The 13,247-nt window shown below is 41.7% G+C and overlaps 1 protein-coding gene across 1 annotated transcript; it reads left to right on the top strand.

The window, feature by feature from the left end:
- The first annotated feature begins 792 nt into the window (after positions 1–792).
- afg3l2 (AFG3 like matrix AAA peptidase subunit 2) lies at positions 793–11,641 on the top strand. Its single transcript, XM_022238785.2, has 16 exons — positions 793–1,212; positions 1,674–1,854; positions 2,320–2,615; positions 3,082–3,150; positions 3,297–3,421; positions 3,845–4,012; positions 4,812–4,914; positions 5,236–5,373; positions 5,801–5,954; positions 6,424–6,553; positions 6,698–6,795; positions 7,147–7,257; positions 7,629–7,744; positions 8,079–8,279; positions 8,436–8,630; positions 9,613–11,641. Exons 1-16 carry the CDS (start codon positions 1,120–1,122, stop codon positions 9,838–9,840), a joined length of 2,406 nt encoding a protein of 801 aa, XP_022094477.2. The 5' UTR covers positions 793–1,119; the 3' UTR covers positions 9,841–11,641.
- The last annotated feature ends 1,606 nt before the right edge of the window (positions 11,642–13,247 follow it).

Below are 13,247 nucleotides of genomic sequence, written 5' to 3'. Positions count from 1 at the left end.
AGTCACACTCACATGGTTTTAAAAGCAGACTTAAGACCTACCTATTTCACAAAGCTTTTGGTCGTCTGTGATTTATCACTCCGCACTTGACCCATCTGTCACCTTCAAGACGGATGGCGTTCCCCGCGGCCCGGCTTCGGGTTCCTGTTTTTCTTCGACACACTTCTCAGTTTCGCAACTTTGGTGTTAGCTATTTTGATGAATGTATTTTGTGTTAAATGCGGAAATGATTTTGGGAATTAGTACTTCGTGACCCAGTTACACAAGCACCCATACATACTTTGTTTTCTTTTCAATTGAATAATTTTGTATGGTTTTACATGTCTGTAATTTTGATGTAAATCTTAGACGTATGGGCAGTATTTTATTGCATTTGATCATATTTTAATGGAAAATGCGCGGTATAAAAAATTAATGTTACTTACTGTAAGTTAAAGCATGATTTGGGAGACCTGTCGGTCCCGAGGGATTGGATTCGGTGAGGAGACAAAAGTTTCAAGATGCCCTCACTTGTTTCAAAATTAAACATGAAAGGCAGGCTTCCATAGAGCATTTTAAATTATTGACTTCAAAGGGACCTAGGCTAGTATGCTGTTATGCATGTTACGGTGTTGTTTTGCCTCGGCACCTTGCATTGCAGATTATTTTGTTTGCATGTGTGTATATATGACCAGCGCCCTCAAGTGGTAGAAATTAATTACAATTCGTCTGATACCTGCGAAGCTATTTGTTTGCTTTGTCTTTGAGCTTAGAATGAGTCTGGGTACCGTGCACGATCATTACAGTTATTTAACTCGTTCTTTTTCTCTTTGCAATGTTATCCAACAAATTCGTTAAGTCATCATAGTACATGTCATATGCATTGCATCAGTTCTTGACTTCAATAAACATATCATATTTTACAGGCAGACATTTCACGGTAGCCTGTCGTCAAATTCTGCCGCATTACAGATCGAGAATGGGCAGTATTAAGTGAAAAAAAAAACTTGGTTGAAATAACCGGTGCGGCGGTGAAGTGGATTAACACCAAAATGCACAGGCTTGTTATCCCGTGCCAAAGTTTGTGCTCATTGTGAAGATCTTCAATTTTTGAGATAAATTAAGTGTTTTTTAATTACCATGGCTTTAAGATGTTGTGGATCGCTCCACCTAGGAGTTAGAGGACTCAGCTTTCGTCTTGTCAGCCCGTCCACTAAGAATTCAGGCCAGAATGTGAGTAAGAAAATTGTAGAAATTATTTTTATAAAGTTGCAACATGCCATTCTCACTGACTGTGGAAGTTTTGAGTGTGGATTTGGCCAGCCGTGCTATTGTTGACAGCAGACTGAGGAGAAGAGCCTGGTAACCGTGCTAAACAACTTTTGTCTCTATCATCTTTGAAAGAAAGTTAGTTTTTTAATATAAAAGTTTTGGTAATTTTGTCATGTTTTGTTGGCAAAGTCATGAGGGCTTACACATTGATATTATTCAGAATTAGAACATCGTGGTCTCCTCCCGTTTAAGTTTAAATGCAAGAAGATGTCCAGTTGGTCAGTGAAAATTTCTGCAGGCAAGTAAACAAAATAGGTCAACATTCCTGGCAAGTGGCAGGCTACAAGTAGGTGAAAAAAGCTTCTGGTCGAGGCCTGAGGGTTAATATCGATTTTACAACACCTCTTTCTCCTTCCCCCTAGATTGCCTTATTACAAAGATGCACTCGACTATTCAGCAGCACTCAACGGGTTAGCAATGCCTTTAGGAATTGGCTTGTCTTCAGTAAGGAACCCCCAAAGGGCTTTGAGAAGTTCTTCCCTGGACACAAGAAAGGTGCAGAGCCACCAAGGCCCAAGAACACAGTGTCTGCCAAAGATAAGGGTGGGTATACTTGTAGCTAGTGCTTATGTACAGCAAAAGAGTGAATCCTGAGTTTTGAAGAACTCTTTAGAGCACAAGTTTTCTCCCATCCTCAGTTGGTTTTTCAATGACCTCTAAGACATATTGATGCCATCACAAGGTGCAAAGGACTCTTATGTACAAAGGAATCTGTGTGACCTTTTTCTGAACCTTCTAGATACTTTGATGTTTCTCAGAGTTGTGAATTAAAAGTATTATTTAATGTCAGGAATTGAATCAAATCTAAAATCCTGGATAGTGTTGTCATATTCAAAACTAATTCTGTAAAAAAAAAGTGTGGGAAAAAAGGAAAAAATTGTAGGATTTTATTCATAGATTCTGGGAATGACAGCTATTAGTGCTGAAGTAGGATGTTGGGTCAAAATTAAGTCGTCATCAGTTCTCCTTAGCTCAAGATTTTAACCCTTATTTCACCCATTCCCGTAGGACCAGGGGAACCTACACCTGGCAGGAGCAGCGAGAGCAACCGGGGAGCGGACAGCAGTGGCAACAAACCCAACGACTTCTGGAAGGGTCTGATGGGTAGTGGTGGGTCCAAGCCGGGGGGTGGACTGCCGCGCGGCACCAACCCGCCGATAGACCCCAACAACAGGAACCAGCTGCTGTTCAGTATAGCGGTCACTGTAACAGGGGCGGCGGCCGTGGCCTGGCTTCTCTCAGGGGGTTCGGCACCAGAAATAACCTGGAAGGACTTCTGCCAAGACTATCTGATGGCTAGACAGGTACAGTTTAACTGCTAAACGTTTATACTGTTCCTATCTGCACAATGTGACTCATACCATTCAGTTTAGTTCAACCTTGATGTCTGAAAGTCAAGCAGTCCTCATTCAAGGTCATGACTAGTGGATCTTGACAAGGCTTCCAGAAATCAAAGTAGAATTAGATACAATTTAGAAGCTCCAGAAGAGCCCCTAAAGTTTAGTCAATTTCACTGTAGTTGCAATAAGATATGTGAAACTCTTCAAAATACTGTGAAATACTGTGAAATCTGTTACTTTTACGCTATATTTCATCCTGTTTGGTGTAAAGATTTTGGGGAAAAAAGTAAGGCAGTCTTTGAAGGAGCTCAGTGTCACTTTGTATTTGGTTTGAAAAACCCTTCCGAAAATTTTCACCATGAGAAGCAGAATGATCTTGCTCTAATCAACCCACTGAGATTGTTTCATTTTCGTTTCTCTTTTGGAACAGGTGGAGAAATTGGAGGTAGTCAACAAGAAGTATGTCAGGGTGTGGCTAAGACCGGGCCATTCTAAGGGGGTTTGTATCCATGTCTGTCCGTTTACCTGAGGTCTTTACCAGGAATGTGTTTTTTCCCCTGAATGTTCGAAAGACCACATAACATCACAGGTTCATCAAGCATGTTTAACCAGTCTTTTGTTGGGGGGGGTTGTGTTTTTCTGCAGAGGTATGTGTGGTTCAACATCGGCAGCGTGGATGCATTTGAGCGAAACCTGGAGAACGCTCAATTGGACCTGGGAATTGAGCCCAACAACTATCTGTCCGTGGTCTACAGTTCCGAAAGTGATGGGTAAGAGTCGCTGTGTGTGTTGGATGTCTGATGCAGAGTGAGGGAAGAAACTTCTGTCAAATCCCATCGGTAAATTCTGAGCTGCAGTCCACTGGCAAATCAAAGTATTGCCACTGTTTGCAAACTGTTTGGGGGGCATCTTCAGCTGGAAGACATCAGTCAAGCACCCAACCTTTCCTCAGCTGATTTGGATTGTCAAGATATCCTGTCTATGTTAGTTTTTTTTGGTCATGTTGAGAAACGTTCAACATCTTTTGCAGTTTCGAATTTCCACGCTTTCCTGAGTTCCAACTCGCATCCCTGATTGGTTGACACTGGTAACAATTGCAGAAGTGAAAAGCATCCCAAGTTTTCAACAACTATTTTGTGTGTGACCTCTCATTTGACTTTTTCCCATCTCTCTGACCCTTGACCCCCCCACAGGAGTTTCCTATTGAGCCTGATCCCCACTGCCCTTATGATAGGCTTCTTCTTCTACTTGTTTCGCAACAACCCTGCCACGGGCGGCCGGGCAGGCAAGCGCGGAGGCATCTTCGGCTTCGGGGAGACCACGGCCAGGATTATCAAGGAAGACGTCGGAGTACGCTTCAAGTAGGTGCTGGAGCTGAAGTGGAGTCCAGGACAAAGTTTCACAAGTCCCTGCATGCCTGTCACAAATTATCCACCCTTAAGGGCTCATTTATATGCCAGGCGTATGTGAAAGCAGAGCAAATTTGAGGTCACAAAACATTTGCAGCAAAATTCACTTGAGTTTATATGTGCTCAGCTTTTGAGAAAAAATGTGGGACAGATATTTGATCCGGTGTCACAGTTACGCTTTTGTCTTGCTGCCAACCGTGAACTGGCCTTTCAGCAAAGTCACAACTCTTTGAAGTGAACTGTGACAAAAGCTTTTCTTTGTCAGTGTTCATCTTGGAACTTGTACATCGTGACTGGCCTTAGCTACATCCACAGTAGGCTCAGTATCACTGTTTAGTTACACTCGTGCTGGTTTGGAACTTTTTGGGGTTTCAGTGTTTGATTTCTGTAGTACATGGAATAACCACTTCCTGCCGGGGACTCGGGGATCAGAGACGTATGGCTCTGTTTACAAGGCTGCTGGCCTGGCTGAAATACTCGGGCATCAATGAAGGTCACCTGTCAACTTTGAGTACTGCTTAAAGATTACTTGGTGCGGCTATAAACGATCGTTAAATGAAATGATGAATTTTGAAGGATTTTGAAAACGGAAAAAATGATAGTCATACCGGCCCAGCATCATCAACATTGAAAAACACCCCGGCATGAAGTGGTTCACATGGTATAATCATACTGAGATTTGCCCTGGAGAAATAATCATGTTGTTTTTTAAATAGATTGAATGGATAATGGTGATATTCTATTTTGGCAGGGATGTTGCCGGATGTGAGGAGGCCAAACTAGAAATTATGGAGTTTGTCAACTTCCTGAAGAACCCACAGCAGTACATTGACTTGGGAGCTAAGATTCCTAAGGTACTCAACCGTTATAGACCTTCCAGAGCCGTTTTTCCCCCCGACGTTTTGTGCACAGTGCAGAACATAAACATTTACCGTTCAGACAGATTGAACGTACTGAGCCCCTCTCATGCACAGATATTTTCCAGTTTCAACTGAGAATATAGTTATTCAATCTCTTAAAGCTAATTAGAATTTTTGAAGTATCGAAAAATTTGGTCGTGTTCAACTCTAAATGACACTGAATTACTTTTGAAGTTTTAATTGACCTTCTGAGCTTAGTTAAGTGTTTCAGAATAGTTGTCCATTGTTATTCTTACAATGTTTGTCATGCTGCAGGGAGCCATTCTGAACGGACCACCAGGGACAGGCAAGACCTTATTGGCCAAAGCCACAGCCGGAGAGGCCAACGTACCCTTCATCACTGTCAGTGGCTCAGAATTCTTGGAGATGTTTGTGGGCGTCGGTCCATCCAGGGTAAGAAAGCGTTTTGTATTTCTGAGCTAGTAGGACCAAAAAAGGATTCTTATAATCCAGGAAAAATATATTTAAAAATGTCTCTGTTTTATACCAAAGGAAGTGAATTTAACATTTCACTAATTCATATTTTACTGGTTAAAAGAGTATTGTCATAATTTTCCAAACAAATTTTCTTATTAAGCAATCAGTATCAAGCACCCATATGCTATTTTTCACTTGTTTGATAGTCGACCAAAGCACCTTTGACTTACCAATTTAGGAACATGCAAACAGTTAGTTCTTCATTGATTCTGGCTTCTGATTTCATTTTTCAGATAAAAAAAAAATTCTTCTCATGGGCGTAAGATAACTTTCCTAGTGTCAGATTTGATGCTAGCCACATCGTGATGAGTCCACTAGTTTCTGGTCTGTCTCCTATATGTAGGTTCGAGACATGTTTTCTATGGCCAGGAAGAATGCGCCTTGCATCCTCTTCATTGACGAGATTGATGCGGTCGGCAGGAAGCGAGGAAAGAGCAACTTTGGTGGACAGAGCGAGCAGGAGAACACGCTGAACCAGCTCCTGGTTGAGATGGACGGTGAGTGGGCATAAGAAAAGGAGAGATTTTTGGGGTGGTGGCTCCTCATTCGAGGGGCTGGAGTGTTACTGGGTCATGCCGAGTGGCTTGGGGCGCACGTGCCTGACAATCTGTGACCTGGGTTCCAATCCCACTGAAGCTTACAAGTTGACGGGATATTTAATCACTGCCATTTTCTGTGGGTTTTTACTCAAATATCATTCAACCATTTCTTGTTGAAAGAGCTCACCATGTAGTTCTTATCACTTATTACGTGATAAATTTGTAAGCTCAGTACTTGAAAATGTATTTATGACTTTTTACTCATTTTTGAAGTTAACGGATGCTGAGAGTGAGTTAGTTGAGTAGTCAGTGCCAGCCACAGCACTCACTCAAGTAAAATTGAGTTTAAAGTTTTCACAGGAAGCTCAATATCAGTCCTACTCAAGTCACAACTTGGCATTTTTTTTTTCTCCGATTTACTCTGAAGGATTCAATACAACGACCAATGTGGTGGTCCTAGCCGGCACCAACCGTCCAGATATCTTGGACCCTGCCCTGCTCAGACCCGGGCGCTTTGACAGGCAGATCTACATCGGTGCCCCAGACATCAAAGGAAGGTAGGCCACACCACAAAGGAATGCATCGCAAAGGAGGAGTCTCCAGTTGAAAAAATGACTTTGTTTATACTGAGAATAAGTACTGGCTAGAGAAGCGATGTTGTCAAATACGCAGGCAAAGGTTTTTCCACTTGCTTTTTACAGAGCCTCCATCTTCAAGGTCCACTTGAAGCCCCTCAAGACAGCAGTGGATCAAGAAGCCATGTCCAAGAAAATGGCTGCACTCACTCCTGGTTTCACAGGTCAGTGCAGAGTTGCCATTGCAATAGATTAACTGTTAAGTCGATTTCTAGAACACCTGTTGCTATTAAAGTTTGTTTATTTGTTTGTTTGTTTGTTTGTTTGTTGGGGTGTTTGTTTGTTTGTTTGTTTGTTTGTTTGTTTGTTTGTTTCAGTACTTGCTATCCTCACTCCCTAATCTTCTTCTAATTTTTTCCTTCTAATTCCAAAACCCCTGCCCATGTCCACAAGAGCAAAAACTCTACATTCTTGTATCTGATGAAGACCTGGTGTTGTGTTTTTAGCTTATTTGTTGAGTTTCTGGGGATGGCGTCTGTTTTATCCATTTCAGCTTTTTGGTTTCCCATTTTCAGGAGCCGATATTGCCAACGTCTGCAACGAGGCTGCCCTGATTGCCGCCAGACACGGTTGCAAGGAAATCGGTTCCTCCCACTTTGAGCAAGCCATTGAACGAGTCATTGCAGGTTGAAATTCCTTCTGCCTAGACTTATACTAGCATTACTTATACTTCAATTCAAACTCAATATTTACCAAAACATTCTCAACTAATTTTTTGAAATTCAAACTTGTTTCTTTAAAAATAAAAAGATGCCTCAGTTATTTCCCTCCCTCTACTCTCATGAGTACTATCCCCTTTTTAAGGGGAAAGCTTGAAAATCTAAGGCAGTAATTTTTGCAAGGATTCATTTTAAACTTCCTTTTATCTTCACCACATGCAGGAAAAAAAGAATGAATTCAATTGATAACTTTGTTCCACTTGCAAAATACACTGTCAACCATGACTGCTTCAAAAACTCTCTTTACATCATAAAACATTTCCTCTATACTTGCCTAGGTCTAGAGAAGAAAACCCAGGTGCTGCAACCAGAAGAGAAGAAGACAGTGGCCTACCACGAGGCGGGTCATGCCATTGCAGGGTGGTTCTTACAATATGCTGATCCATTACTCAAGGTGAGTTCCAGTGAGGGTACGGGGGTAAAGATTTTTTGGGAAGTTGACCAAATAGACTGGACTGTTTGCAATCAGGATTCTGTGTATGTGAACGCCCTCTGTTAGTGGACATGTCACAGAGTACAGGGGCATCGCGCACAGGCTAGCTTGGAACACATCTTCAGAACAGTCCAGGCAGTAGACTGCATGTACCAATGGATTTACAACCAGCAGAAAGCAGGACCTAGCACTTGACAAAAGTATTAGATGCTGCTTTTATGAAACCGGCCAGCATTTCCAATGGAACAATCCAATTATGATGTTTGAGGTGTTCCCCTGTCGTTAATGCATCCAGGTGTCCATCATTCCGAGGGGTAAAGGCCTGGGTTATGCCCAGTACCTGCCCAGGGAACAATTCCTCTACACCAAAGAGCAGCTGCTAGACAGGATGTGCATGACGCTCGGAGGACGTGTTTCTGAACAGATCTTCTTCGGCAAGATCACGACAGGAGCACAGGATGACCTCAAGAAGGTCACGCAGGTTGCCTACGCTCAGGTGAGTCAGTTCAAGTACAGAAGATGAGTCGTTGGCTTACCGCGCAGTGTCAGGAGACTGCGGCTGTGAGTCATGCACACTTCCATGGGAAATAGCCGCAGCAACATAAGTATCAAATGTCGTTTATCTCATGTGGAACCACCCACTTTCACACAGATTGTCCAGCACGGCATGAGCGACGTCATCGGCAACGTGTCCTTCGACCTACCCCAGCAAGGTGAGATGGTCTTGGAGAAGCCTTACAGTGAGGCTACGGCTAAGATGATTGATGAGGAGGTTCGTAAGCTTATCCAGACGGCCTACGATCTCACCATGGACCTGTTGACCAAGCACAAGGATGACGTAGAAAAGGTTGGCAGGCTTCTTGTAATTCTGGTCTGTAGTAGAGTATACCGATATGTGACCACAGTTTGGAAAATGACTCCCAAGTCACCAGAGTTAGTGTGAAGGCCTTTCCACGAATAATCTTGAACAAAGGAAATCAAAAGACACCATCAACGTTTTTCCACCCACATCAATGTGCCAAAGTGAGTGGTACAACAAAGCAGAGAGCTAACTTCACTCTTTCTGATCCAAACTTAAAAATGAAGTAAATTGACTTGTAAAACTTGCGTTAAGACTCATTTTGTGGGATAACCATGATTGATGAAATGAAACTAGCCTACCACCGTGATCATCGGAATCCTTCATTTTCCTGAAATGAAGTAATGCACTGAGTAAGCTCTCAATTGGAAAGGAAAGCTTTATGTTGAGACGCCATGTGGTCATAGAACAGGCAGGGTACCTAATGAATCAGTCCAGTAGTAGAGATGTCTCCCCCCACACTCACACAAGTGTGTATTTGCCTGCAACTGGGGACCCCCTATTGTTCCTCTTTTGTTCGTACTTTAACTTTTTTAGAAGACCACCCATATGTTTTGTACACAGTTGTCAATCGGGGACCCTCCGTCAATCGGGGACCTTATTGTCCTCTATTGTTCAGGGTCCCCAATTGAATGCAGAAACAAACTCACAATCCCACACCTACCCCCCTACACTCACACAACACAACAGCACTTTCATTTACAGATGCTGGGTTGAAATCATGCACCTTGCTTTGGAGAGCAGCTTTGTTTGAACTGAAATGGACTACGGTTGCTCAAGATTACAATTCTTCAAAAATATTCTTAATGAACCCTGGCAGTATTTTCAGTATTTATGCACATTGTTTGTTTTTGCAGGAAGTAGGCCTATTATTGAAGTGGTCAGTTTAAGCTTACTAGTGTTAGCGCGCTCACACATATCTAATTTACCAGTGTCTTACATCATATTATGTTGTGACCTCTGACTACAGGTTGCCTTACGACTTTTGGAGAAAGAAATCTTAAACAAGGAAGACATGGTGGAACTTCTTGGTAATAGGCCATTTGCCGAGAAGTCAACGTATGAGGACTTTGTGGAAGGAACTGGAAGTATGGAGGAGGACACTTCGTTGCCAGTTGGGCTCAAGGACTGGAACAAGCAGAAAGAGGCGACCAAAGATGCACCAGAGGGAGGGAAACTACAGCCAGAGACAGCGTGATGGAGGGGGGAGGGTGTAAATCCACATCATTGAACTGCATAGCCTTGTGTGTTTAGTGTCTTCCCTACAGTGTGTGCCTGTGGGATGGTTGGACTGGAAACATGCCAGCAAACACACTTACCCCCTTTGGAATCGATGGATAATTGCCTTGTTGCCTAACATGGCATTACCCAAGGGTTGATAAATTTGCAGCTGGTGCAAAAGTGGTTGATATAACAGCCTAATGCTGGATAAATGAAAATAAGGATTGACTAAGTAAATGTTCCCAACTCCTTGGTAAAATCAGACTTTTGTTTGAAGGCATTCATGATCGTATTTACTGGCAATCACAGGACTAAAGTTTACTTTTTATTAGAATTGTTTAAATTGAAATTGAAAATAAAATTGGTTTGTATGCAGTCTGAAGCTGTAGTGCTTTCTAAATCAACTAGATTTTTGAGGAAGAAATTATCATGTGCGTTCTTGTGTCCTCTTTTTTTGGTGAATTTTGTAAGATTTTTTCTCTGGGGTTTATTGGTAACGTGATGCCTGTACCTTTAGAAATTGAATGAGGCCCACATTTAGAAGCCTTTGGGACTCTGCCAGAACTTTGGTAGTTTAGAATGGAGACATTTAACATCTAATGAAAGCATAATTTGCCAGGTTTCCAGGTGGAATTTTTGTTTGCCCGGAAGGAATTGATCCCTGCCATGCCTTCATCTTTTGTCAAAGACCAGTAAGCCTGATCGACTTTCTGCCGTGGTGACCTCTGACACTGACTCAATGTAATTTTGATATTCACACACACAGTAGTCAGTGATATTAGAGACAGGGAAGCTGTGCCTTTCCTTTATCAAGTGAAGTCAGACCGCTAGACTTTATTAACTGTCTTTAGCATAAAGAACCTATTAAAAATGACAGTAAAGTGTGCCCATTACGAGAAGTGTTGGAGAATGTTCTGATAGTTTGTTTCTGCCACTGTGTCGACCAACTTGGTAACTTGTGCACATTCATTAGTTTCTCAGATTTTTCTAAACTCCCTGGCCTTGCCTACCGTCTAGTCTGTAACATGATTCTGATGTTGATTGATGAGGAGGTATAACAATATTTCCAGAACTTGTCCCCTGTGGTGGACTCTCTGTAATGCTGGCTTGTTGCTGACAGAAACATGTTGCATTCTCATCATGTTGTTTACGAGACTTTTCTTTTCCTAGCCAGCACACTTGTTTCTATACCAGTGTTTCTGTTTGGCTTTGATAAGTCTAACCTTTATGGAAATGATTCAGATTTCATTTCTGTCAGTATTTGATCAGAATTGTCTCCAAACTTCTTCATCAAACGACAAAGTTCCGTGGAAATACCTCAAACTTCATTAAATGTTCATTGAATGTCATGAGAGTTTGTTGCTTTCTTTAAAACGGTTATTTACGTCCTGGGAAAAATGCTTTCAAAAATTGCATTTTTTTAAGAGAAAACATTTTAACTTGCTTGATTCAGTTCTAGCTGAGAGTTGCCAGGCTGTGACCAATTCGACTAGCTAAGGCTAGGAGTGATGCACATGCTTAGCCAATGGCTTTCCTTTAACGTGTGTTATTGCTGGCTGCAGACACAACTTCTGGACACAGCCCCGCTTTCGAGTGGGAATCCACAGATCTGCCCTTTCTAATTAGAGTAAACATAATGAATGTCCGAGTTCTTACATGCTCTCACGTGCTGGTATTAAAAAGTCTTCATTCTGTCGAATGAAAATTTTCCCAGAGTAATTTCAACCTGTATGTAAAAGTGATTAAGAATTAATCAGAATAAATGCAATCATTTGGAACTGGTGTTTCCCCCTTCATCAGAGTAAAAATATGTTTGTGTCTGTGGTGAAATTTGACCCATCTCAAGTTGCTAGTTTGCCAGGAGCTTTTCTGATTCTGAAATTTACTAACTGTGGATTCTTTCTTCCCCTCATGTTTTTCCCATGGGTCGTGAAAGAGCATGCAAAAAGAAACGCCTACAAAGTATTGTAAGTGATATACTTAATTTCTCGACCAATTTTTTTTGGGGGGGGGAGTTATGCAATTTGAAGGTTATATTCAACAGCAAACACTTCGGAAACTAATTAACAAGTCCACCGACTTATTAAGGTTTACGAGATACATATTTAAACCAACTGTGTTGTGTACGCGTATCTCGTTTCTAAAGTACATGTAGTTTTATCATTTACATAGGTTATTCAGGCACAGATGGTTTTAATGGAAAGTCATTAATATCTCTCTCTACAAAATAGATAAACCATGCATTCAACTTATACTATTTGAACAATATGAAGATTGTCTGCCCAATGACTGGAAGTTGTGTTCCGAATGAACAAAGAAACTCAAAACAAGGACGTGGTTTAGATATCAACCCCCGCTTCCACCCACGACTTTTGACCCCAAGAAAACCATTGAGGTTCTAAGTTTTCACGCTGGTACGGCGTTTGCTGGCTGGTGTACACTGTACTGATTTTGAAAATTTCGAAGCAACGCATCTGGGCCATTTAAAAAATCCAAACAAGTAAAAAAAATCCCGCCAATCTGGTTTCTTTCTCCTTGGAAAACTCCAAGTAGGTGTCGAAACTGTCAACATGAAAATACTCAAGGCGAGCTTACCGCCATATTATACTTGACCATGGAGTATATGCAAGATAAGGGTGGTTTAAGCTCACAGAGACATACCTGCAAGATGAACATGAAAAATGAAATAGCCTATAGTTCGGGCCAAAGCGCCCTCACCCCAAATCAACTGCCTTTTCTTTTTCCTGTCTAGTAAATTAATGACCGTAAATTATTAGAGAGACTTTACCTGTCATTGTAATGGTCCTTTCAGTCAAGTGTCGTCGGGAGCTGGTCATTTGCATTTAGACGGGTTGGTCGAATCACTGGTCAAGTTTGGCCGACCGTGACCGAACCGAGGGGACATATCAAAAGCCCGAGCCAAGGGCGAGGCAGGCAGATTTGGGCCTTGACCAAAGCTGTTTTGTTTAGATTAGGAAAATATGACTGAGGAACCAAAGAATCAGATAGCATGCGATCAGGCTCATTTGAAGATAAGTTTTCAGAAAATTTTAAAGGGTCACCGTGTTAACTTTTTCGCACATATCGGTTTCAGTTTCCGGATATGCGGGCTCTGAAAAAAAGATTTTTAAAACCTAGGAAAAATAATAAAGCATAATTAAAGCAAGTTTAAAAACAAGATAGCATCCTGCAGATATTTCTTATGTGTACAAGGTAAGTGTTTTAAATAGGACGATACTTCTAGTCCACACAAATGACACATTAAAAAACCGCCGGCCTGACCCTCCTCGTAAAAATTCCTGGATCCACCCCAGACTGCTGGTAAAAATTTCCCCAAATTTTGTTGGGAAAAGTGGGTCCATGTATTTATCAGACATGTAATTA

The sequence above is a fragment of the Acanthaster planci genome, linkage group LG06 (genome assembly GCF_054643075.1).
Source record: "Acanthaster planci isolate LZ-2023a linkage group LG06, COTS_SCS, whole genome shotgun sequence".
NCBI classification, from domain to species: domain Eukaryota; kingdom Metazoa; phylum Echinodermata; class Asteroidea; order Valvatida; family Acanthasteridae; genus Acanthaster; species Acanthaster planci.
This window is presented reverse-complemented; position numbering and strand designations above follow the sequence as displayed.

Coding starts and splice junctions, on each gene's coding strand:
- afg3l2 (XM_022238785.2), top strand. CDS start 1,120: ATGGCTTTAAGATGTTGTGGATCGCTCCACCTAGGAGTTAGAGGACTC. Junction 6,796..7,146: donor ACTCACTCCTGGTTTCACAG/GTCAGTGCAGAG, acceptor TCCCATTTTCAG/GAGCCGATATTGCCAACGTC. Junction 7,745..8,078: donor ATGCTGATCCATTACTCAAG/GTGAGTTCCAGT, acceptor TAATGCATCCAG/GTGTCCATCATTCCGAGGGG.